The sequence below is a fragment of the Talpa europaea genome, assembly GCF_964194135.1.
Source record: "Talpa europaea genome assembly, chromosome: 7".
In the NCBI taxonomy this organism is placed as follows: domain Eukaryota; kingdom Metazoa; phylum Chordata; class Mammalia; order Eulipotyphla; family Talpidae; genus Talpa; species Talpa europaea.
Genome location: NC_140074.1, coordinates 136,445,993 through 136,466,435, shown reverse-complemented (window position 1 = coordinate 136,466,435; position 20,443 = coordinate 136,445,993). Strand labels below are relative to the sequence as shown.

At 73.6% G+C, this 20,443-nt stretch overlaps 3 protein-coding genes across 6 annotated transcripts; 1 reads left to right on the top strand and 2 right to left on the bottom strand.

Moving 5' to 3' along the window:
• Positions 1-23: 23 nt before the first annotated feature.
• On the bottom strand, positions 24-4,859 carry LRRC45 (leucine rich repeat containing 45; the record flags this gene model as incomplete). The annotated part of the gene is made up of 17 exons (XM_084238381.1): positions 24-220; positions 292-439; positions 516-689; positions 969-1,061; positions 1,158-1,250; positions 1,497-1,567; positions 1,650-1,761; positions 1,832-1,909; positions 1,985-2,120; positions 2,290-2,367; positions 2,522-2,580; positions 2,758-2,870; positions 3,416-3,544; positions 3,653-3,831; positions 3,907-3,977; positions 4,333-4,394; positions 4,640-4,859. 17 exons carry the CDS (start codon positions 4,857-4,859, stop codon positions 24-26), a joined length of 2,013 nt encoding a protein of 670 aa, XP_084094507.1.
• Positions 4,860-5,289: 430 nt separating this feature from the next.
• Positions 5,290-6,912, top strand: CENPX (centromere protein X). 2 transcript variants are annotated; one of them, XM_084238377.1, is made up of 5 exons: positions 5,295-5,347; positions 6,298-6,349; positions 6,424-6,477; positions 6,582-6,670; positions 6,746-6,912. In XM_084238377.1, the coding sequence occupies exons 1-5, from the start codon at positions 5,318-5,320 to the stop codon at positions 6,758-6,760; spliced, it is 240 nt and encodes a 79-aa protein (XP_084094503.1). In that variant the 5' UTR covers positions 5,295-5,317; the 3' UTR covers positions 6,761-6,912. The 2 variants fall into 2 exon arrangements, with proteins under 2 accessions (XP_084094504.1, XP_084094503.1); XM_084238378.1 differs by lacking the exon at positions 6,424-6,477 and having other exon boundaries at positions 5,290-5,347.
• Positions 6,913-7,178: 266 nt separating this feature from the next.
• ASPSCR1 (ASPSCR1 tether for SLC2A4, UBX domain containing) lies at positions 7,179-20,181 on the bottom strand (the record flags this gene model as incomplete). Of its 3 annotated transcripts, XM_084238315.1 has the most annotated exons (16): positions 7,210-7,277; positions 7,346-7,521; positions 7,594-7,663; positions 7,770-7,821; positions 9,258-9,310; positions 9,493-9,555; positions 9,840-9,906; positions 10,034-10,115; positions 10,218-10,357; positions 14,701-15,136; positions 15,288-15,361; positions 16,495-16,552; positions 17,277-17,377; positions 17,734-17,848; positions 19,472-19,527; positions 20,080-20,181. In XM_084238315.1, the coding sequence occupies 16 exons, from the start codon at positions 20,179-20,181 to the stop codon at positions 7,264-7,266; spliced, it is 1,659 nt and encodes a 552-aa protein (XP_084094441.1). In that variant the 3' UTR covers positions 7,210-7,263. The 3 variants fall into 3 exon arrangements, 2 of the variants coding, with proteins under 2 accessions (XP_084094440.1, XP_084094441.1); XM_084238314.1 differs by having other exon boundaries at positions 7,179-7,521; XR_014617070.1 differs by lacking the exons at positions 7,210-7,277; positions 9,258-9,310 and having other exon boundaries at positions 7,463-7,521.
• Between the last annotated feature and the right edge of the window lie 262 nt (positions 20,182-20,443).

Below are 20,443 nucleotides of genomic sequence, written 5' to 3'. Positions count from 1 at the left end.
GCGGCTCGGGGCGGGGGGGGGCGTCACTTCTGGGGGCCCAGCGCCCGCGGCGGGGCGCCCCGCACGTAGGCCAGCACCGCGCTCTGCAGGGCGCGGGCGCGCAGCGCCTCCTCCTCCCGCGCGCGCGCCGCCGCGGCCTCCCGCAGCCGCAGCTCCTCGCGCAGGGCCGCGATCTCGCCGTCCCGGTCCAGCAGCGCCTCCCGGTGGTCGCTGGCGAGCGCTGCGGGGGGCGCTCAGTGAGGGGCGCGGCCCCCCGGGCCCCCCAGCGCCCCCGGCGCGAGCGGGCGGCACCTTTCAGCCGGCGCTCCAGCGCGCCCGCCTTCTCCCGCAGCGCCTCCCGCGCCGCCAGCTCGGCCTGCAGGCGGCCGACCTGCCCCTGCATCTCCGCGCGCGCGCGGGCCACGGCCGCCAGCCGCTCCTGCTCCTGGCCGCTCAGCTCCTGCCGGGCGGGGCGGGCGGGTGAGGGCGGGGGGGGGGGGCGCCGGGGCGCCCCGCCCGCCCCGGAGCCCCCCTACCTGCTGCAGCTCCTCCACGCGCCGCCTCAGGCCCTCCACCTGCAGGCCCAGCTGGCCGGCCCGCGCCTGGGCGTCGGCCACCGTCTGCTGCTGCTGCAGGCAGGCGCTCTGGGCCTCGTCCCGGGCCCGCCCCAGCAGCCGCAGCTTCTCCTCCAGGTGCGCCTGGCGCTGCTGCTGCGGGGCGGAGCGGCAGGTGAGCGCAGCCGGCCTAGGCTCAGGGGCGCGAGGACGGGGCGAGCCGCCCACGCCGGGCAGCCAGAGGCCCCACTGCAAGGAGGTCCTGCGCCCCTCTGGCCGCAGGGTCCTGGGCTGAGCCGGGGCCGGATGGCCGTGGCTTCAGGGAGACAGGCGTCCACACCCCACACCCAGCAACTCCCACCCCCGCCCCCCGGCTCCGGGCTGACCCCTCGCGCCTGGCGACCTGCGGTTCCCTTGCTGGCGGGCTCGGCTCACCTCCTCCAGGCGGACCTGGTTCTTGGCCTTGATGAGCTCCTCCTCCACCTGGCCGCGCTCACAGAGAGCCCCTGCCCGGGCCCTGCTCAGCTCCTGTGCCACAGAGAGCCCTGCCGAACCGCCCGCCCACCTGCCCCTACTCTGGCCCCAGGGCGGCCAGGCCCACCCCGCAGGCAGGCAGGGCCTCACCTCCTCCAGGGCCAGCCTCGTGTTCTCCAGCCTCTGCACCCTCTCCTGCGCGGCCCTCTCACTGTCCTCCAGGTGGCGCGTCAGGTGCTCCACCTGTGGGGGGCGGGGGGGGGGGCGAGGCTGGCAGCTGGCCCTCCAGCAGTCCCCTCCCAGGATCCCCCAGCCCAGGAGGCAGGTGAGTCTTGGGGACCCTGTTCCTGCTGAGGAGGGGCTGCCTGAGCGGCATCGCAGGAAGGGAGGCTGGTGCCCCCCGGGAGAAGCAGCACCTGGGACCCCAGAGTGGGGGAGCCCTCCAAGGAGCCCACGGCCCGGGGTGGGGGCAACACACACTCAGGGCACCTCCTTGGCACGCAGGCGCTCTGCGTCCTCCAGGGCCTGCCGGGACCTCTGCTTCTCCATCTCCAGGCGCTCTGCAAATCCAGGGGAGCGCTGGCACCAGGGGTCCCTGGCCCGCACCCCCTGCCAACCCCCCAGGCGGCCCGGCATGCCCACCCTCTGCCTGGACAGCACGCATCTTCAGCTCGGCCACCGTGTGGGTCAGCTCCTGCCTGGCCAGGAACAGCTGCTCCTGCTGGGCCTTCCCCTTCCGCTCCAGGTCATCCACCTGCAGGCGCCGCGGGCAGGAAGCTGCAGCATCTCCGCTAGCCGCCCGGCCCTGGGCCCCCCAGTCATACCTGACTCCGCAGCAGCAGGTTCTTCTCGCTGGCGGCTGACAAGTCTCTCAGGAGCTTGGACTCCCGTTCTGCAGCCTCCTGGAGAGCACAGGTAAGAGCACCTGTCACCTGCTGCTTGGCGAGGCCCCGCCTACCACCCGGCCCTCGGCCCACCTGCTGCTCCAGCCTGTGCTCCTTCTCCCGCTTCTGCGCCAGGCTCCGCTGCTCTTGCTCGGCGGAGGCCAGGCGCTGCCCCAGGTCCTCGACCTTCTGCTCAGACAGAGCTAGGGCGGCCTCGGCCATCTGCAGCCTGACAGGCAGGAGCCGCTCGCCTCTGCCCCCCGCCCTGCCTCCTGCCCGGTGTTGCCCACCCGCGCTCACCCCTTGCAGGAGGCCTTGCGGGGTGACCGCCGCTGCTTTGGTGCTGACGCCACCCCCCCCCCCCCCATCGAAGGTGCCCCCGGCCGCTGCCCCCATACTTGGCCTTCAGGGCGCTGATGACGGAGTGTCTCTCGGCCAGGGCTTCCTGGAGCTGCCCCACCCGCGACGCAGACACCCTACAGGCAGAGGACGGTCCCAGGAGCCACCCCAGGCCCCACTGGCTTCTCCAGCTGGCCAGGCTCTGGGCCAGAGGAGCCGGTGCCTCCTGCCCCAGCGCTTCCCCGCCCACCGCGCACGCAGCTGTCTGAGGCCGGACCGGGCTGCGCTCACCGGCTGCTCCGGGCCATCTCTTCCCGCTGCTTGTCGATCGTCCCCATCAAGTCCAGGAACTGGGGGCAGAGCCAGCCCGTCAAGAGCCCAGTCTGCCCGCCCGGGGGGCAGGTGCAGGACGTCCCAGAGGCTCCAGGGAGGCCGGCCTGGGAGCCCACCGCCCAGGGCTGCCCAGAAGCACTCAGGCCTCGAGCGAGGACAAGACCGGGCACGGGGCCGGCGTCCACTGCGCCCACCTGCTTGGACTTCTCTTCCCGCAGGTGCCGCACCTCTTCGCTGAGCACGCGCCTGCGGGCCTGGCTCTCCCTCAGGGCGCTCTGCTGCGCCTGGCTGTGGCCCATGGCTTGCTCTGCAGGAGGGGCCTGGTGAGGCGGCATCTCCCCGCCCCCCCACCCCCGACATGCCCCAGGCACGGGGGGGAGGGGGGGGTGCAAGGCTTCGGCGGGGGCAGCAAGGGAGAGGTGGGCACGGGGTAGAGGAGCGGCCGGATGTGTTGTGAGGAACGCCGTGCCCGGGCACCTGGCTGCGCCTCAGAGATGCCTCAGCAGGTGAAGGCCGCCAAAGACCCGAGAAGGGAGGCGGGGCAGGTGCACACCGCCGGAGGGGGACCCCAGGAGGGCCCGGGCGGCACAGCCCCCTGCCGCCCGTCCGCGGGCAAAGGGGTTGGGCCCTGTTGCAGCCTTAGGGACTGCCGACACTGGGGGGAGGGGACGGGCGCTGTGGGCCGGGTACCCCACTCACACTGGGCCAGCCCCCTGGGTGACTGACGGCGACTTGCCAGCGGGTCCAGGGGCCGAGTGCCCACCAGGGCTGGGCTTGAGGGCCGCCGTGCCACCCAGGCCACGCCTTCCCAGGCGACTGCTCCACAGCAGCTGGCAGCCTTTGCGCCCGTACCCACGGCTCTGAGGACGTCGCCAGGGATGCTGTTCCCAGCCAACTCCAGCCTCCTCAGGGTCTTGTTTCCCGGGAGACAGTTCACCAGGGCCCGGCCCCCCAGGAGGCCGATGTTGTTCCAGCGCAGGTCTGGAGGAGGAGCGTCGTCACAGTGGGCCTTGAGCGAGGCCCCCAGCACCCTTGGGCGCGGCCTACCCAGCTGCTGCAGGCCCCCCGGCACCCTCGGGCATGGCCTACCCAGCTGCTGCAGGCTGGTGTTCCTGGGCAGGGCCAGGGCCAGCTCCGCAGCGCCCGCGTGGCTGATCTGGTTGTTGCGGAGATCAAGCTGCTGCAGGGTACTGTTGGCTGCCAGAGCCCCGCAGAAGGTGGCAAAGGCATCCTCCCAGGCGCCCAGGCTGTTCCACTCCAGGGTGAGGCTGCAGAGGGGAGATGTGAGGGGCTCCCAGGGGCCCAGGCTTTGGGAGGAGGGGGCAGAGCGGGGCATGCCTCACCTCTGGATGGACTTGTTCTGCCGGAGAAGCGCTGCCAGGGCCTCCGTCCCCACCGCCCGCAGGTTATTGCCCTAGGGCAGCAAGAGCCTGGAGTCACTCCCCATGGCCCCTGGTCGCTGACACCCCAAAGGGCCCGGCCAGGCAGCGGGCTGCAAGCTGGGACAGAAGTGCGCCTCTCAGGCATGGTGACCCCCAGGGCCTGCAGCCCCTGCAGCTGGCCTCAGTGAATGCAGTGGAACCCTGCCCCTCACCCGCGTGAGCGTCAGAGGGCAGCCCGGAGGTCCAGTGCCTCCAAAGCTCACCACCCCCTCTTGTCTGCATCGGAGGCCTCAGAAACCTCCAAGCCTTGGCCAGGGAGTGGGGTGCTCCTGGTCCCCCTCCAGTCAGACCAGGGGCAGCGGCGAAGGCCTGGGCAGCGGCGCTCACCTTCAGGTCCAGACACCGCACGACAGAGTTGGCACACAGCCCCTGGAGCAGCAGGGTGGCCCCTGGAAGGGGGAGGGGTCACTGCAGGCTGGCTGCCCCCCCACCCCGGGTTTCATGCTGTCTCCAGCACCTCCTAAACCGGGGGCCCAAGGGCCTCGTGGTTGCAAGGGGAAACTGCCCCCCGCCGCCAGGCCCGAGAAGGGAGCCTGCCGGCCTGCGCTGCGGCAGAGGGGCGGACCTCCCCGGGAGCGGGGTGGCGGCCCCGGGGACCGGCTGGCGCGCAGCAGCCGCCCTGCCCGGCGCCCACCTTCCTCGCCCAGCATGCAGTCGCTCAGGACCAGCTCGGTGAGCGGCGCCTCGCTCTGCAGCAGCGCGCCCAGCGCCCGGCACGTGTCCCGCGTCAGGCTGTGCGCGGCCAGGTCCAGCCGGCCCGCGGGCAGCTCGCGCAGCCGCTGCAGGACGGCCTCCTGGGGCTCGGCCCCGCTCTCCCGGCACAGGCGGGCGTAGGCGCGCCCGAGCGCCTCCATGTCCCGGGGCTGCGGGGCGCCGGCCGCGCGCCCGCCGGCCTCGGCGCGCACTCGGGCAGCTCGGGCTGGGGCGCGGGGGCCCCGCGGAAGAGGGGCCCGCGGGCGGGAGGGGGCGAGGAGAGGGCTCCGGCCGGGCGGCCAGGCGCCTCGCGCCCCCGGGTGCACGGTCCCCGCGCCGGCCCCGCGCCCGCTCGACCGGCCGCCCGGCGCCTCGGTATCCAGGAAGAGCAGGGCGCGCCGGGAAGGCGCCGGCGGAGACTACAACTCCCAGGAGGCTTTGCGGAGGGGCGCTCGCGCGGGCCAATGAGCGTGAAGGGGAGGGCGCGGCCGCGGACCCGGGGACCGCTGGACGCAGGCGCGGTGGGCGGGGCGCGGGGCGCGCGCTCCGGACCCATTGGCTAGAGGCGCGGCGGGCGGGGCGCGGGGCGGGGCCCGGAAAGCCGCGCCGGGACCGCGCGATGGAGGCCGCCGGCGCGGGCTTCCGCAAGGTGGAGGGGCCCGCGGGGCGCCGCGGGGGGGGCCCCGGGGAGGCGCGGAGGCCGGGGCGCCCGGGGCGGGGGCGGCCGTCCGCGGGGTCGGGGCGGCGCCCGGGTGGGGCCCTCGGGAGGGCCTGGCAGGGGCCCGCGGCCTCCTGGGCGCGTCTCCCGGGGCGCGCGCCCGCCCTGCCCAGAAGGCGCCCGCGGCCCGGGAGGGAGAGGGGGGCGGGGGCCCGCCCCGCGGGCGGCGCCCCCCCAGACGTGGCGCAGAGGCGCGGCCCCGAGGCTCCGGCCAGAGCGGGCCTGCCGGGGGCGCGGCGGGGTCGCAGCGGCTGCACCGGCGGGGGCACCCCGGGGCGCCGTCCGGGCACCCGACTCTCCCGCCCCTTCGGGCCTCCCGGGCGGCAGCAAGAGGGGCCCGCCGGGGGCGCCACGCGCGCGGGCGGGGGGGCCACTGCTGGCCACGGGCAAGGTCCCGGCCGGGCTCTCGCCGCCCGCCCCTGCAGCCTCCACAGACCCGCTCCGGGCCCCTCTCGCTCCGCGCGGCCCAGCGCCCTCACCTGGCCGCCCGGTGGCCGGCTTGCGCCCTCCCGGAGGCCTGCCTGGCGACTCCAGCTGCCCTGCCGCCCCCACTTGGCTCTGGGGGCACCTCTCCATGCTCCTCGTGCTTCGTGTCCCGGGCTGGTCTCCTGAGCCCCCCAGCCCCCTGCAGGGCGGCGCCACCCCGCGCTGGCCAGGGCGCCCCGCAGACGCCCGCTGCAGGGAGGGCCTGAGGGCCTGGCCCAGGCCTGCTGGACAGACCTGGGCAGGGGCTCGCCGGAGGCACGAGGGCCTTCTGGCTGCGGCAGGGGCGTGCACCTCTGGAGGTTGCCAGTGGGAGGCTTCCCAGAACCCCAAAAAGAATCCCGTCCCCCTCCTGCCGTCCCCACTTGAAGCACTGAAGCCAGCCCCCGCACCTGCAGGACCTGGTCAGCAAGCTGCTGTGCCTGCATTTCAAGGATGACAAGACCCGAGGTGCGAGGGCACCCGTGGGAGGCTGCGGGGTGCCAGGGGTGGGAGGCAGCCCCCCAACCAGCCACCCTTTGCAGTCAGTGGGGATGCGCTGCGGCTCTCGGCGGAGCTGCTGAAGATCTTCGTGGTGGGTGAGCCCCCAGGCCCCTGCAGACGCCCACCCACCCCCAGGCCTGATCTCCCCGGGTGGGGTCCCTGCCCACCCGCCCGCCCCTCCCACCCCTGTGTCCCGCAGAGGCGGCCGTGCGCAGTGTCCGGCAGGCCCAGGCGGAGGACCTGGCCCGAGTGGACGTGGACCACCTGGAGAAGGTGCTGCCGCAGCTGGTAGGTGGTGGAACTGGGGGGGTGGGGGAGGCCTTCTGGGTGGCCACGCCGGTGCCTGAGTGTCCCTCCCCCCAGCTCCTGGACTTCTAGGTGCCCGGCAGGGAAGGAGCCGCGCTCACGCCGCTGGAGCCCCATGGCCGGTCCCCCCAGACACGCCTCGCAGCAGCCAGAGGGCCTGTGACGGGCGGCGGGGAGCGGGACGGGCCGGCCCAGGCCGCAGCAATAAACTGGCAACGCCCTCACCAGTCAGTTGTCTGCCCGCCTGGGGCCCGGGGCGGGGTCCTGGGGGGGCCTCGCGCTCTGGGAGGGGGGACATGGCGCCCCGGGGCTGCTCTGTCGGGGACAACAGCTGCACCAAGCAGCCGTCCCCCCCCTGCCCCCCCCCCCCGCCCCGGCTTCAAAGCGGCACATGTGGAAGCCATTAGGCCCGCGGGAACGGCCAGGGCTGGCCTGGAAAGCCCGCTGGTGGCGGGAGGGTCCGAGCGGGAGGCGGAGCCGGGTGGCCAAGCCCAGGGAGGACGCGGGTGTGCACAGAAGCTCTTTATTCGGGCGGCGGCGGCGCGGCGGGCGCGGGGCGGGCGCGGGGCAGGTGCTCACCTCCTGCTGGCTGCAAGCACAGGGGATCTCAGGCCTGGGCTGGTGCCCACAGCCCTCCCCCCAACCGACCCCCCATACCTGGCAGTTTCAGCCACTTGGGCACCTTGCCCAGATCCCGCCTCAAAGGCTGGGCCAGCCCAGGGTGGGGCTCCGGGGTGGCCATGCCTCCCTCCTTGGCCGCGGGCTCCGGCTCCAGGGGCGTAGCATCAGGAGCTGCCGGCAGGGGTGGGGTCTGGGCAGCCCTGGACATACACCTGGGGACGAATATCAGGCGTGGGATGGCAGGCCAGCGCCAGGTGGGCTCCAGCGCCCCCCGACACACTCACCTGGCCACCAGCACGTCGGCCGTGGACGGGGACACGGTGCGCTCCAGCAGCCTGGGCTCCAGGTAGAGGCCTGCTCGAGATCAGCTGCCCTCAGCCGAGGAAGCCACTTGGGCTGTCCCACCAGGGCCCAGGGGCCGCAGAGACCACCCTGCTCCCTCCCAGACCCAGCCACCCACCTGCGGGCTCCTCAGCTCCAAGGTGCACCAGGGCGGCAGGAAAGAGGTTTGCCTGCAGGGAGGGTGGAGGGACTCAGGCCCGGGGTGCAGGGCCTGCGCAGGCCCTTCCCGCTGCCCCACCCCCCCATCTCCTCAGCAGGGACCTGGCCAGGCAGCTCTCCGGGCCTGTGCTTGACCTGCCTCTGCCCACCTGGTCCCGCAGGGCAGCCCCCAGGCCTCACGGGGACAGGTGGGTGCGCCTGCTGGAGAGGGTGGAGGGCGCCCACTGGCCCAAGCTCAGGGGGCCAGGTCGGCACCCTGGCAGCTGGATGTGGGGGCGCCCTCAGCTGGCCAGGCCCACGCTCTGCTGCCCCGACAGCCCTGAGGCTCGCCTTGGGGCGTCCCGGCCACCGTGTGTGGTGAGGCAGCGCCCGCCTGCACGGGTACTGGGCGAGGACCCTGGCTGCTCCCCACCGTGAGGCTGCGGCCAGCATGAGGCATGGACAAGAGGAGCCTCGAGGGGTCTGAGGCTGCCGCCGGGAGGGGTGGGGCACAGGGGTGGCAGGAGCAGGGGGGTATGTGAAGGGCGAGTCCCCGCCTCCCCTCAGCGCCCACCAGGCACCCGCTCCGTGGCTGCCCCCCTTGGGCTGAGGAGGGCCCCAAGCCTGATGCGGGACACTGGGCCTCGGGCCCCACCACCCGCGTCCTCCCCGCCGCCCCACGCCCACTCTCACTGCTGGGGCACAGCTGCCACCCCGCCTGCGGCCCTGCAGACATGAAAGCTGGCGGCGTCCCCGCCTGCCCGCTCCCGGCCCTGCCAGCTGTGACTGCAGGCAGAGGCCCCAGGCCAGGCCGACAGATCAAAGGAGACAGCCGCTGGCCGGGTGTCAGGGGACCGCGGCGGGTCCCTCGCCCCACTCCCGACGCACCCTCCGGTCTCCACGTGCATCCACAGCCTGGCCGCCCCGCGCTCTGGGGCTCCTGGGCTGAGGGGGTGGCCTCCAGCCCCCCACCGGGCCATGTCTCTGCTCCCCCGCCCCCAGCCGGCAAGCAGACACCCCCCCCCCCCCCCGCCCCACGTAACAAGGGCCCGCTCTGCTACTAATTAGCCTTCTCGAGACTTTGAAGCGGGAACTATTAGGCCGGAGGGACTGGGAGGCCGCTGCTCTCCCGGGGCGAGGGCAGGACCTTTTCCTGCTCTAGACGGCAGGGCAGGGCGCCGGGCCAGCTCTGCTCACCCTCGGGAGCCCGCAGCACCCTGGAGCGGGCAGGGCAGCAGACCAGGCGGCAGCCAGTGCTCAGGGGCTTCCCAGGCAGCTGGGCCCCACAGCCCCACCGGCCGGCTCCTCACCCAGGCCCACCCCAGATGGGTGCTGGTCTCCTTGGGAGCCCCCACCAGGTCAAACGGCAGAGGCCGGGAGCCCAACCAGAAGCCGCCCCTGCTGCTGCAGCCCCGCCCAGCCCTCCCAGCAGCTCCCCCTCAGCTCGGCCCTGCCCACGAGGCCACACCTGGAAGAGGGTGAGGGTGTGGTCGTCCAGGAGGGTCTTGGGAGGAGCGATGACTGCGGAGAGACAGTGCGGGCCGGTCAGGCCCCGCGCCACCTCTGCGGCGGCAGGGGCAGGGCCTCCACAGAGCCCGGGGAGCGCAGGAGGGAAGCGGCAGGGCGGGCAGCACAGGGGCGTGCGGGATGGGCACCCGGGGGGGGGGGGGGGCTCAGGCTGCAGGAGGGGGACAAGCACTCACACAGGTAGAACGGCAGGTCAGGGTTCCCCAGGTGGCTCCGCACGAAGTCCCGCAAATCCCCCACTGCAGGAGGGAAAAGGGGTTGGGAGGGAGGGGGACCAGCAACCAGGTCCCCCTGGCCAGCCCCCACGGCCCTCTGGGCCCCACTGTAGGGGTCATGGCCGCCAAGATCCCCACCTGCTCTCAGGCGGGGTTCCCTCCCCGGAGAACAGCAGCCCCAGCCAGAGCATCCAGCTGGGTGGGGGCTGGGTCCACCTTCCTCTGGCCCCTTCTGTCCCGCAGGCCGGCTGGCACCCCAAGGCCCACAGGGGAGTCAGAAGGGGCTGGAGGGCCTCCTGGGGTCCTACCTGTCTCGCTGGGGCTGAAGAAGCCCTGAAGGATGTAGCGGTCAGGGAACAGGACCCTCAGGGCCACCTGGGCCAAGACAAGCCGCCGTCAGGGGGCAGTAGAGCCCGCCCGCCTGGAGACAGCACCCAGGCCAGGCTGCCTCCAGCCCTGCTGCCCACCCACACTGCCCGGCCCGGGCCGCACAGCACCACACCTTGGGGTACCGCTCCAGCTTCTCCTTCTGCTGTGCCTCCCTGAAGGCCTTGGTCACCAGGGGGGCCTCCTCCAGGCGCTTCCTGGGGGGAGGGGGACAGTCTGGGCACGGCACTTGGGGAGCTGGGCTCAGCCCCCTCCCCCCCCCCCCACCCCAGGCCTCGTGGCCAGCCGGGCACACCCACCGCTCACTCTTGAGCTGGGCCAGGCGCCGCCTCACATCATCCACAGTCACCTCAAAGAACTCGTCTGGCAGCTCCGCCGGCCAGGCCTGGAGCAGCTCTTCCAGGTCCGGGTGGCAGACCACAGGCTCGCGCTCCACGGGCTGCAGGCAGGGGGGCAGCTGATGCCCAGGTGCCGGGGGCCTGGGGACCTGCTCCCCAGCAGGACAGGCGGCCCTGGGCTCGGCCCCGGCACCCTTAGCACTGCGGGGCGAAGGGCTCAACAAGGTCACCCCCCAAACGTCTGTGGGCCCCAGAGCAGGCCGCACACGGGGGCTCTGGGGGGCGGCACAGCGGCCAGCGGTGCACAGAGGGACGCGTCTCCTGCAGCAGCGCAGGGTACAGGGACCAAGGCAGGGCTGCAGAGCCGAGCCCCCCCCCCCCCCGAGGCTGGAAAGGGGCGGCAGGGCCACATCAGGCCCTCCCCACGCTAAAGGGCACTGGAAGCCCCCACCCCTTGGCCCCTACCACCCCAACTCCCCGCAGCCCCTCCCAAAGCACAGCCTGGACACAGCTCACCTGCTCTCCAGGGCAGATACAGCCCTGGGGGCTACCAGGCCCCAGCCTGCCCAGGCCCAGGTACCAACTCTCTCAGCACCTGCAGGACCCCTGGGCACCCCCAGCTGTGCCCAAGACTGCACATCCGAGGCCCCAGCTTGCGGCCACCGGCCTCTGGGGTGCGCCAGGACACACCTCTGACCTGGGGCAGCGGTGGGAGGGCCGGCGGGGCCAGCAGCGGCCCTAGGTGGCTGCCCCTTCAAAGCCACGGCCGCCCTCAGCAGCTATAGGCTGTTTCCACCAGAGCTTTTCATAACAAGGTGCCAGGCGCCACACCGCCCCCACAGCCCCGTCGCCTGCATTCCAGAAGGTCCCGGAGCTGGCCGGGCTGGAGGAGGGCGCGGGCAGACGGACAGCGCGGTGGACAGGCCGGAGCCACCGCGCCCAGTGCAGGCCTGGCGCAGACGGCCGGCAGCAGCCCCCAGCCTCGCGCACGTCGGCCGAGGACCGGAGCCCACCCGCCCACCGTCGCCCACCCAGGGCCGCGGCCACTGGCTCACTCACAAGTGTCAGCTGACCGGCCCCCTCAGGGCTCTGCACACGGCCCGCCCCCACCCCCTGGAGGCCTGTGCGGTCCTGGGGCTGCCCACGGCCTGGCCCCCAGCGTGGACAAACGTGGCCAGGCGGACAGAAGCTCCCCAGTGAGAAGCCGAGAATTCCGGGGTGTCAGGCAGGCCCCATCGCTGGCGGCCTGTACCTCCCACGGCCGGCCGGGGACTCGCAGGGAGACGCCAGGTCTGGGAGGGGTGACAGCTGGAAGCGGGGACACAGCCCAGCCACCCCCTCCTAGGGAGCCGGCCAGGGGCCCCCAGCCGTCTGCCTGGCGTGCGGGAGGTGCCAGCAGAGCCCCCTCCAGGCGGCTCCACGGGTGTCCTGGGCCTCTGCCCAGACTCGGTGTCTCCAGGCCTGGGCCACCCGGTCACCGTGCGTGGGGCCACACCGGGGAGCCCTGGCTTCCCGTCAGACAGGGTGTAGCAGGCCTGGCGGCTGAGCCCCGAGAGCACACGTCTGAGGGGGGGCGTGTGCGGGGAGACCCCAGCTCCCGCGGCTGCCGCCGTGCCCTCTGCCCATGCCGGGGGCTCAGGCGGCTGGTGCAGACCAGACCCTCGGGCGCCAGAGGAGGGCGCTGGGCGGGGCAGAGCGGCCTGGAGGCGCCCGTGGGGAGGCCCCTGCAGGGACAGTCCCAGGCAGCCTGGGACAGCCAAAGTGGGGCCCCGCGCCGTGTGGACACGGAGCTTCCGCACCGGGCCCTGCGAGGCGGCGCTGCCCACACGCCCCACGAGGGCCGAGCCGCCTGGCACAAGGGCCTGTGGCCGCCCCGCCGCGGCTCCCTCTCCCACCCGTCACTGTCGGGGCCGCGGTGACACAGCGCGGAGGAACGTGCAGGCCACCGGCGGTGCCCTCAGCCCGCGCTCCCGCGCGGCCGCCTTCCTCCCTCGCCCGCCGGCCACGCCGCCAGGCCTGCCGCCAGGGCTCTGCGGCTTTGGCGCCACTGGGCCTTCCCTTCGGCTCAGATGAATCACCGGGGGCCGCAGGCCAGACCTCCCCACTCCTCAGAACCCGGCCCTCCCGAGGAGCTGCCCAGACCCCAGGCCGGCCACCCTCTAGGCCAGCGCCTCCCAGGTGGCAAGGCTGCCCCGGCCCTGGACGTGAGGCCGGGCTCCCCCCCAGCCACGCCGGGACCAGCTGCCCTTCCCACGGGGGAAAGCCGTGCACGCGGAAGGGAACAGGGCAGGTGGCCGCTGGGCCTCGGCCCGCCCCCACCCCCGGTAGTGCCCCGAGTCGCCCGTTACCCAAAAGGGCGGTGCGTGGGGTCCCTCGCCCACGGGACCCGGGACGCCCGTGGAGGTCAGCAGAGACCAGCACCCGCAGGGACCCCTTGGCCTCCGCCTCTCCCTGGGGGCTGCACTCAGACACAGCAGGTGGGGCAGCGGGCGCCCCCGCCCCCGCAACCGGTTTTGTCAAAGCGGCCGCCCCTGCCCACACCTCCGCGGGTCGTGCAGCCACGCCGGACCCTCAGCACCGCCGGGCCCTCGCCTCCACCAGGGCGGGGTGCCCAGCCTACCCTGGACAGCACGCAGGGGCCATGGGGCAAGCCCAGGGCACCACGCAGCATCCTGGGGGAGGCGGCAGGGGCACCCCCGGCCCACTCTGGCCCTGGCCCTGGCCCTGGCCCTGGCCCAGCTCCTCCCCACCCCACATGCTCTGAACCTGCTCGCAGGCCAGGGACGGGGCAGCCGCACGCCAGATGCCCGCCTGGGAAGGGGTGTGGGGGGGCAGGGCCCCGCCGTCAGCCACCACCCTGCCCGGGGACGGGCCTGTGACAGGGAAGCCCGGGCCTCCGGCCCCTGTGTGTGGAGCTGCAGGGCAGCCCCCGGGCAGCGGGAGGACTTCAAAGGCCAGGCCAGCGGCAGCAGCCTCCGCCCGCGCTGACGGCCAGCGAAACTGCCTCGGAATGACTGACGTCCGACATCAAAGGCAGAGTCCCAGGTCTGCAAACCACCCGGCCGCGGAGGGCCTGCCTGCACTTCATCCTGTCTTTCTTCTGCCTCTTTATTTAAATCCCAAAACCACACACAGGCAGGGCATTAATGGGAAACTTGGAAACTCCTTTTGATTGCCGAGGCGCACCTTTGAAGTTCCCCAGAAGGTCCTGGCCCGCCCCCTCCCCCAGGACCGCGCGGACGCAGAGCAGGCGCCATGTGGCCGCGCGCTGGCGCTGCCGGGAGCGGGCGAGCGCAGCCAGCTGCCACCAGATCAAAGGCCGGCAGGGCAGGCCCTCCCCCGGGTGCCCTCCTGGGCCCAGGGTCAGGCGGGGGATGCAGCACAGTCCCCCAGGCAACTCGGCCCTGTCCACAGGGTGGTCAGCGGGCCCACGGGACACGGTCAGGGCCTTCTCTGCTCAGGACACCAGGGGCTCCCCTCGCGCCCCCCAGCTTTAGGGTACGCACAGGGATGGCCACCCAGGGCCTGCCCCAAGTCCCCATGCAGGCTTGCGCCGGGCGCCAGCGCTGAGCACACAGGGCTGCTCCAGCCCACGCTGGCTGGTGGGGCTCCCGGGACTGAGAGGGGCAGGCCCGCCCCACCCACTCACCCACCCACTCAGCAGGGCACGTGGCGTGGGGCCAGCATCTCCTCTAGACCCCACCCCGGAGCCCGAAACAACCTCAGGGAGCCAGCCCACGGGTGCCCCACTGACGTCAGCGCAGAGCGAGCTCGCGCCACCTGCCTGGGCCCAGGGACCCGCCGCGGCCGGCGCGAGCAGAGGAGGCCCGTGGCCAGGGGAGCCCGGCCTGCAGGTGGCCTCTCGCCCCACTCGGGATCTGACGAGGCTGAGGCCAGCAAGGCCGGGCTAACCCCATAGGGGCCGACCCTGACCCGTTCGCCCCTCGGGTGGCCAGAGAGGGGTGCCGGTGGGCATCGCAGGCAGCTGCGCAACAGACTCGGGAGACCTCACGGCCAAGGCGGAACCAGGAGAAGGGCTCGGGGGACACATGCGGGGCCCCACCCTGGCTCCAGGCCAGAGCCTCCGCAGGGCTACGTGTGCCTCCGGCCCCCCAAGGCCAAGACTCCCGTCCTCCTGTTCTGCCCGGCGGCTCACCGCTGGCGGCGCAGCAGAGGGGTCTGGCTCAGAGCTAAGGAGCCTGGACAGCCAGCACCACCTCCGGTCAAAGCCACGGCCGGGCAGAAAGGGAGGCCTGGGACAGGGCGCCAGCCTGTTCCGGGAGGGGCCCGCTGGACAGCGGCGGGTCGGAGACACAAGTCTGCCAAAACCCATCAGGCTATGTGACGCGTGACGGGCCTGGGGACGCCGACCTTGGGCACACAGAGCCCCAGGGTCCCGCCCAGGAAGAGGCGCCCCCACCCCCACCAGCCCACGGGCCCTTACCGGCTCCCTCTCGCGGAGCTCCTGGCCTGGCTTTGGCTTCTTGGGCTTGGAGGGGCCTCCAGGGCTGGAGGCAGGCTTCGGTGACATGGCCAGACAGGACACGGGGGATGTCGGAGGCCTCGCAGGTGCCAGGGGGCCCCCGAGCCGCTGCCCCCCACCTGAGAATGGCACGAAGGTCGCCTGTGTGAAGTAGGGTCCAGTCGCCTGCACCTCCGCGGGCTCTGGGCCTGGGCCCTGCACGGGGCCGCCCCCCGAGGGGCCCGAAGCCTCCTCACGGCTCCCGTCACCCCGGCTGAGCTGGGCTGTGTCCAGCGGCGGCAGGGGGCTGCCCGCAGCCTGCTCGGCCGACAGGGACGGGGTCGGGCTCCCTGGGGCTCTGCTCCGGGGGACGGCGGGCTCCTGCTTGCCGGCAGAGTCGCCTCGCTTCATGGCAAACCTGAGGACCCAGACAGCAGTGAAGCCATGTGGGCCCCCACCTCGGGCTCTGCTGCCCGGCTGCTCAGCCTAGGCCCGCGGTGAGAAGGGCGGCGCGCCTCCCCCCGCCCCCTTCTGTCACCCCCGCCCCCGCTCTCAGCGACTGGACCCACCTGATGATGGCGCTGCCCCCGGTGAGGCCCAGGGACTGCAACGTCGTGTCCTGCAAGGCCGCTCTTCCGGCCACCTGCGGGGACAGGACCCCCTGCTGACCCCACTCAGCGACAGAGCGCCCCCACCTGACCTGGCGAGGCCACCCCGGGCCCGGACTCCCACCCCGCCCACCGGCCCACCCACTGTCCCGCACAGGTGCTGATGGCGGCGGGGGGCCCAGGGCACTGGGGACGGCCCTCGCCAGCCCCGTCCAAGGCCGCGGGGCCCCGGGACACTGGGAGAGGCCCCGGCCGACTCAGGCCGCAAACACAGACAACACAGAGCGCGAGGGAGGCCCGCGCCAGGGCCGGGCGGAGCCCTCCTGGGACCCAGTGACCCAAGCTCGCCCTGGAGTCGGGGTCACGAGGCCGAGGAAGGGTCTGCCCAGCACAGACCCCGGAGCACGGCGAGGCGGCGCTCCTCGCAACCCCGCCGGCCGCCCTAGTGGAAACACAAGGCACCCACGGGGGCTGGGGTGGCCCCAGGGCTCTGGGAGCGCAAGGGACCACCTCAGCCCCCCAGAGCCACGGCCCCGCCCAAGGCCACTGGGCCCTCCTGCTGGCACTGGCCTGCAGATCCTGCAGCTGCGTCCAGGTCACCCCAGATGCTCAGCCTGGGCCGCCTCCGGCTGGCGGGCCTGCCCTCCGCGGCTATACCGACCACAAAGACCTGGCCTGTCTCGTCTGGGTGCGGACGTTGACCTGAGTGCCCCTCGGGTCCTGCGCGCCCCCACCCCGACACCCCCACACCACAGCCCTGGGTCTGGGTCGCCAACCTCCAACTGGGGTAAATGGATGGGTGTGCCCCGCCCAGGCCAGGACCTACCCAGGGCCCCTTGGGACACTGGCCCCGAGCCAGCCAGGCCGCTGCCAGGTGGGAACAAAAAGCCCCTGTGAGGCAGGGCCCCCGCGCCGCCCGAAGAGAGGAAAACACGGAGCGAGGCAAACAGTTGTTAAAACGAAACCACTTTTGTGACTCTTGGGCTCGGGAGAAGCTGAGAAAACAAACAAGGCGCAGAGGGCGGCGCGGCCGGGGGCCGCCCCGGGGAGGCCGGGACACTCGCGCCCTCAGAGCCGGCTGCCCGCTTTGCAGGTCTGGGGCAGGGCCGGAGGGCCGCGGGGGAGCGGGCGTGGGCCGCGGCCAGGCCCGGGATGGCCGCCCACCTACCTCGTCCCTCATGTACACGCAGACCGGGCTGGCCCCGCTCGGCTGCTCCAGGCGCTCCCTGAGCAGAGGAGAGGAAACACCGCGGTGCCCTCAGCCCCCAGGCTCCTGGCCAGGCCCATCCGGTGCCCAGGGCCAGCAGCAGGGGGCCTGCCCGCCCGCCCGCCTGGCCAGCAGCACCTGCCTGTGGCCTCAAGGCAGGGGAAGGGGCCATCACGGAGCCGGGCAAGCCCGCCCACGTCTGCGGGCAGCAGGGGAGCCAGGCCCTACCCACGGTGCTAGGATGGGCGATGGCGGGCGGGGACTACAGCCCTCTCCCCTCGCTCACCCCACCCCAGCTGGAGAGCGGCCCCCACGCACAGCGGGCCAGGGCCCACGCCTGCACCTCCCAACACACACTGTGGGGTCAGGGGCCCCAAGAGACGCCCCCCCAGCAGCACCTGGAGGGCCCAGGCCAGCCCAGCCCAGCAGAGGCAGTTAGGGGGGCTCATGGGGGTCCTCCAGGGCAGCTGCATAGGAGCCTCAAGAGCAAAGATGGGGCGGCAGCCCGAGTCCTGAGGGGACACCCGGAGCCCACAAGGGCCTGGGGCCACACACCTGCCCCGCAGGCTCCCCGCCTCCCCCTCACAGCCTGGCCACCCCCGACCCCCGCCTGCCCACAAGCCTCCCGACATGCCTGTGTACATGATGAGGGAGCTGCACTGAGGCGCCCAGGGTCCCATGGGCCCAGCGCCCCCAAGCAGGGCCAGAGGGCAGGCGCCAGCGCCCCAGCTGCCGTGACTCACCTGGTCTGAGCAAAGTGGCTGAGTAGGTCCCAGAGCGTCTGGCCAGAGCGGAAGGTGCCCTGCAAGCGGGGCCCGTCCTCCAACTGCAGCGCCACGCGCACCTGCAGGGGCCACGTCAGGCCAGAGCCCCCACCCCCCGGGGCCCCTCGAGCCCACCCTGACTCAGGACACACATGACACCAGGAGGGGGAGGCTCCCTTGAGGCGCTGAGCCAAGGGACCAGGCAGCCGCCCTGGGGGCAGCAGGGCGCCCACACCTGCAGGACTGCGGGAGCACACCCTGGCAGGGTGGCCAGAGGGCAGCGCTCAGCCTCCCGTCACCCCAGGAGCCCCAGGGCCCAGGGGAGTCGGCCCCTCCACGGGAAGCTGGACAACCACCCTCTGGGGCAGGCGAAGGCCCAAACCCAGAGGGGCCCCCGCCACCCCCCTACCTGCCCGGCAGGGGAGGGGCCACCCACCGTGGTCTCGGGCCCCCCGCGGCCACGGGAGGCGGGCACCATCTCCAGCGTGGCGTGGTTGGGCAGCCCGGCGAACCGCCACTGCACCGAGAGGTCCAGCACGCTCCTCTGAAACCTGCAGGACAGACCGGGCGGCTGCAGCTCCACATGCAGCCTGCGGCTGGCGTGGGGCCGCTGGCGGGAAAGCGAAGCCAAGCGTGGAGTGGGGGACACAGGCTGCAGGCGTGGTCCCCAGCACAGGCAGGGCGCCCCGCGCTGCTCTGGAGCTCGGCGGTAGCGCTCCCTGGAGGGGCCTGTACCCCCGCTCCCTGCCAGCCACGGAAGGGGCCACGCCAGGAGCGGCAGAGCCCACAGGGACAGAGTCCAGCGCCGCCCGCCCTCTTCCACGCAGTCGCCCCCCCCAGCCCTGGCAGCCAGAGCCCCCCGCCCTGCAGTGCCAGGCAGGGGCCCTTCCAGCCAGGCCCACGGTCCCCACCCACCAGCAGCCTCGCTCAGCCCAGGTCACACTAGGGTGGGGGCAGCGCCCCCAAAAGCGGCCCAGACACTGCGGGCACCTGCCTGGCCTGGGCCCCGCTCCAACCCCGGCTCCGGGGCCACAGCAGAGACCGGCAGGGCCGGAGCACGGCTGGGTGGGGGCCCCGCCCATGGCTGTCGGAAACGCGGCTCGGATGACGCATTTCCAGGAGACACCGCCTCCCAGAAGGCGACCCCAACAACTTAGGCTCTGCCCTCAAGTCCAGCTCTGGCCTGGCTTTCAACAGCAGCTCAAGGGGAAGCCCCAGGCCTGGGAGGAGGCGCAGGCTGCCCACTGCCTGGACTCCCCAGAGACAGCCGCGACCCTAGCCGAGTCGCTCACAAAGCCCAGGTGTCGAGGAGCTGAAGAGCAGCCACTCTGCCCCATGCTGCTGCCCGCCAGGAGCGGCGCGGGGCCATGTCGGCACATGCGAGGCTGCTGGTGCGAAGAAGCAGGAAGGGCCAGCAGTCCGCCGCGGGCAGCTCAGCCCAGGCCTTCTGAGCAGATGGCACCATGGACAGAGGGCAAGCGCCAGCCCGGGGGCCACACGCCCGGCTCAGCACCATGGAGACAGGCTATGGCCGACCCAGACTGTGCTGCGGGCAGCTTGAGGGAGGCCAGTGAGGGCCTCAGCAGTAGGGCAGGAGGTGGGGGGCTGGGTAGCCCGGCCCCCTCCTGGAAGCCTCCTCCTTGGAGTTGAGGCCTGGGAGGACAGGCTCCCGCCCCTGGCTCTCACAGGGAGACGCCAACACCCGCCCAGCTAGGACCTTCTGTTGTCTTAGAGGCCTTGGGAACCTGGGGACGCTCTCTCTAGAGAGAAGCGTCCCTTCCCACGTGCACCCCTGCGCACACGCACCCCAGAGCCTGCAGCCTGACATGCCGAGCGCACAGCACAGAGGCGGGTGGTGTCCCCCAGAAGGACACGCACCCCTCCAGGGCCCGCAGGCGGGGCTTCGCCTGGAAGCAGGCCTTCGCAGCCTGACCTGGGGGGAGGCCTGCAGCCGGCTGCCCAGGATGGGGCCGACCAGCTAACAAGTGTCCTGGGAGAGCCGGGAAGACCAGGTGAGGGGTGGCAGACGAGCGGCGCCTGGGGTGACTGCGCAGGGGGTGCCGCCTCGACCTTTGGGTTTTCAGCCTCCAGAACTGGGGTGTTAAGCCCCCCAGCAGGGCCCTGGGGACAGGCGGTGGGACTCGGACCCCACAACCAGGCCAGAGCAAACTCACTTCAGGTCGTACTCGCTGGGGTTGAAGTCCTGCCGACGACACGTATCCTCCAGGACCTGGGGCGGGGGACAGGGTGCTGACCGCCCTGCTAAGCAGGCGCAGTGAGGCCAGGCAGGCCAGGGCGGTTGGCCTGCGGGTCAGCTGACCAGGCCTGACCCGCTCTGCCTGGGTCTCGCCGCACAACCCTGCCACTCTCCCCTGCTCGCGGGCCTGCCTCGCCGCCCCGGCTCCGCAGGACAGCCCCGGGCCGGGTCCCCACCCTGGCATCCTCCACGCGCACTCGGGGCCCGCTCCCCACTCAGAGGGTCCTTCCGGCCCCACCGCCCGCGGGGCCCCGCCCGTCGGCGCACGGGCCCCCGAGGCCGGCCGGCCGGCCGGAGCCCGCCCGGGGCCCCAGCGCCCCCGCGCCCCACCGTGGGGGCGCCATCGGGGGCGCACGGCCCCGCACCCGTCGGGCCTCGAGAGGCGGCGGCGAGTGACTCAGCACAGGCCCGGCCCGCGGCCGGCGGCCCGCGCGGGGCGGCAGGCGCCGGCGCCGAGGGACCCCGCGGCCGGCGCGGAGGCGGCTCCTCGGCCGCGGGGCCCCGCCCGCCGCCCGCCCGGCCCACCTGCAGCAGCACGGTGCTCGGCGTCACCTTCACCGCGTGGCGCCGCCCGTTCGGGGCCAGCACCGACACCGCGGAGCCCCCGCCGCCCGCCGGGGCCGCCATCTTCCGCTCACGTGACCCGCCGCCGCCGGCCCGGCTGCAAACAACTTTATCGGCAACAGCCCGACGCACAGCCACGCGGCGGGGGCGGGGCCGCGCCGCTTCCGGGATCGCCCGCCGGCCCCGCCCACGCCCCGCCCCGCCCCGCAGGCCCCGCCCCGCCCCGCGGGCCCCGCCCCCGCCCCGCGGGCCCCGCCCCCGCCGGGCCCGGGCGCCGCAGGGGTGCAGCCGGTCGGACGGGGCGTGGAGGCGGGGACACCCCGAC